This window comes from Echinops telfairi, unplaced genomic scaffold (genome assembly GCF_000313985.2).
Source record: "Echinops telfairi isolate 266 unplaced genomic scaffold, ASM31398v2 ScPeMD7_7424;HRSCAF=8462, whole genome shotgun sequence".
NCBI classification, from domain to species: Eukaryota; Metazoa; Chordata; class Mammalia; order Afrosoricida; family Tenrecidae; genus Echinops; species Echinops telfairi.
Genome location: NW_022111324.1, coordinates 58,240,487 through 58,243,640, shown reverse-complemented (window position 1 = coordinate 58,243,640; position 3,154 = coordinate 58,240,487). Strand labels below are relative to the sequence as shown.

At 51.2% G+C, this 3,154-nt stretch overlaps 1 protein-coding gene across 1 annotated transcript in view; it reads left to right on the top strand.

Moving 5' to 3' along the window:
• The first annotated feature begins 2,257 nt into the window (after positions 1–2,257).
• The window catches only part of SLC30A1 (solute carrier family 30 member 1), an 8,112-nt gene continuing 7,215 nt past the window's right edge, over positions 2,258–3,154 (top strand). The window contains exons 1-2 of the mRNA XM_004700140.4: positions 2,258–2,275; positions 2,561–2,771. Of these exons, the coding sequence (XP_004700197.1) occupies positions 2,258–2,275; positions 2,561–2,771 (229 nt within the window). The remainder of the gene's footprint in view (positions 2,276–2,560; positions 2,772–3,154) is intronic.

The following is a 3,154-nucleotide window of genomic DNA, read 5'->3' as shown; positions in this document are numbered from 1 at the left end:
CTGAACACACACACACACACACCAATGCAGCTAATTAAATTCTGATTTGTAGTACCTACAAGACTGCCTCACAGGGTCTCCTAAAGTGTAAGGCTCCATGGGTTATGTGTTGGGCTGTTAACCCCAATGTTTAAATCCACCAGCTATTGTTCCTCAGAAGAAAAATGAGGCTATCAAGTCCCATGAAAGCTTAAAGTCTTGAAAATGCTATGGAGCAGACCTACTCTGCCCTCTAAGTAAGAATCGACTCGATGGAGTAGGTGGTAAATCGTTACCCAGAGAGACTGCTCCATCCTTCTCTCAAGGAGCAGCTGGTGGGTTCAAACTACTAACTTTTTGGTGAGCAATCCATTGCTTCACTACCATGTCACCAAATCAAACCCACTGCCATGGAGTCAATTCCTGCCCATAGCCACTTTATAAAGGGTTTCCTAAAAGGTACACATTTACGGGGACAGTCAGCCTCCTCTTCAGAGGAGCAGCTGGTAGTTTTGAACTACTGACCTGGCAGTTAGTAACCGATCACATACCCCACTATGCCACCAGGGTTCCAATTTCACCTCTAGGGTTCCTTATTTGGTCACCAAATCTCATCAATTCCTCCTTCATAATGTCTCAGAAACTTTTATCCATTCCTTCCTATTCCAGCAGAGCATAAGGATCTGGCTCCCTGGTCTGGATTGAGGAGATGCGAAGCACACCCCGGCTGCAAGTGGGGGCAAAATTGAATATCATGTTACCAAATAACATAGCTCCAAACAAGGCTTTACATGCAGATCCCGAAGCAATGCATGTGTCTTACAGAAATCCAGAGCAGCTGGGGTCCTTCCTCGGTGTTCAAGGTCTCGCTGATGACTCCAGTCAACACTAAGGTGACCAGACGTCCTACTTTTGGCGGGACAGTCCCAATTTTTAACAATTTTTCCCACATCCCACTGCGTTTTTTAAAAGTCCCGATTTTTGGAAAGAATGCACGACAAGCTCAGGTATATGGTTTTCGGCTGCCATGTGGCTATTTCTCCAGGATATGAGTTTTATCACTGGTGTCCCACTTTACCAATGTTAAAATCTGGTCACCTTAGCAACACTCTTCAGTGAGAAAGTCTTCACTTCCAGAATAAGTTATCCCTACTCAGAGCACAATGTAGAGGTATAACTTGTTGGATGCCCTGGATTTGATTGACTCAGGTGTCGGCATAGACTTGCTCCAAGGGGTTTTATAGCCTATATTCTTTGCAGATGACCTGGTCTTTCTTGCTGAGTAGGTTCAAACTGCCAACTTTTTGGTTAGCAGCCAAGTGCTTAACTATTCAGCTACCAGGGCTCGGGGTGTATTATTGCTGGTCAAGTCACTTGTGAATCAGAGAAACCCCATCGACACCAGAATAAACCATGCCCAGACCTACACCATGTTCATAACCCTTGCTCTGTGTGAGCCCATTGCGGTGGTCACTCTGAGGGCCTTCCTCTTTTTCACTGACCCTCCCTTTGCCACGCACAATGTCCTTTCCCACAGACTAGTCTCTTCTGATGACAAGCCCAAAGCACACGAAACAGAAGTCTGGTCATCCTCACTTCTAAGGAGGATCCTGACTACTTCCAAGTTGGATTTTTCATTCTTCTGGAAGCCTATGATTTATATATTCAATATTTTTCACCAACGCCATAACTCAAAGTTATCACCTTTTCTATGGCTTCCCTTATTCATTGTCCAGCTTTTGAAAGCATATGAGGTGATTGAAAATACCATGGCTTGTGTCAGGGTCACCTTAGTGGTCCAAGTGTTATAGTTGCAGTTTTCATACCCTAGAGAGGACTTCTTTTCTGCTTCTTCCATAGATGTTGATTGTGGATCCAAGTGAAAATGGAAACCAGTGTTAGCACAATATATGGAGTATTTTACCCTAATTAAAATTTTTTTTAATGTTTCTATTTTAACCTCACCTGGACAGCTCATTCTTTTGCTTCCTACTGCTCCACACTCTCCCCCCAAATAGTTTGTAGTCTATAAAGTAGATGTTTGTTAAATCACAGAGCCTTAGAATTTTCGAGTCCAAAGGAATCTCTTGTCTAATCTTACTTTATAAAGCAGTAGGCTTATAGAAAGCAGGCGACTTGCCCAAAGTCACTGGGCTGGTCGGTTAGTGACAAAGCAAGGGCCAGAAGCCAGGTGTGCACCCAGGTTGCTCCTGCTCGCAGTGTGAACCCTAAGATGTCCAGCGATAGGGATAACTGGCTTTACACACGATTTCCCGGGATGGTCGCGCTGATGACAGTGAGCGCGGCTTCACCGACACGTTATGACGAGTCCCGAGACTGGCCTGCCGGGGTGGGGGTGGAGCAGCTAACTTCTCCGTGCGGTGCAGCCCAGTCACAAGTCACAGGCGGCACTTGTTTATGAGTCTGTCTGTCGGCCCAGTCTCTCTCAGGCTCTTCTCACGGGAGGGCGACCCAAGGGCCCCGCACGCCGGGGCTCCCCCTCCCGGCCCTGGCTGCGCGGCCCGCCCCCAAGTGGACTCGACTCGGAGCTCAAAGTCTGAACGCTGCCCCGAGCCCGCAGGTGCGTGCGGGGCTGCGGGTACCCGCAGTGCAGAAGCTGGGGCTCCGCGACGCCAGAGGGTCCCCACCGGCCCCGCCCTCTCCACCGCCTTCCCGCTGCACGCGGCCCGAGCCCCCTACCCTCCCCCATGACGCCCGACGCTGCACCCGGCCGCGGCCCCCGGCCCACGCCCCGCTCCGGCAAGAAAAAGCCCCGCCCCCATCGGTTGGCGGTGTGACCCGCCCCCTCCCGCCCCAACGAGCAACCATCCAATAGCGAATGTGATAGGTGGGGCTGGGCGGCTGTCGTGAGGGATCCTGACCAATAGGGGAGCGTACCGGGCTAGGTGGGCGGAGCGTGAGGGCCTTGTCACGCTCGGGTCCGTGTGAAAACGGGGGTTCCGAGTGCAAAGCAAAGTTTTTTTGTAAACCGTCTGCAAAGGCGGATGGGGGTGGGTGGCGAAGAAGGCGCCCGAGACGGGGCCGAGTGCAGCTACCGTGGCCGCCGCCTCTCCAGCTCTTAAGCAGTCGCCTTCTCCGCCCGAGCGACAGCCGAGACTAGCGCCGAGAGCCCTCAGATGCTCACAGTCTCCTCGGCGCAGAGCCGCCCGCCGCC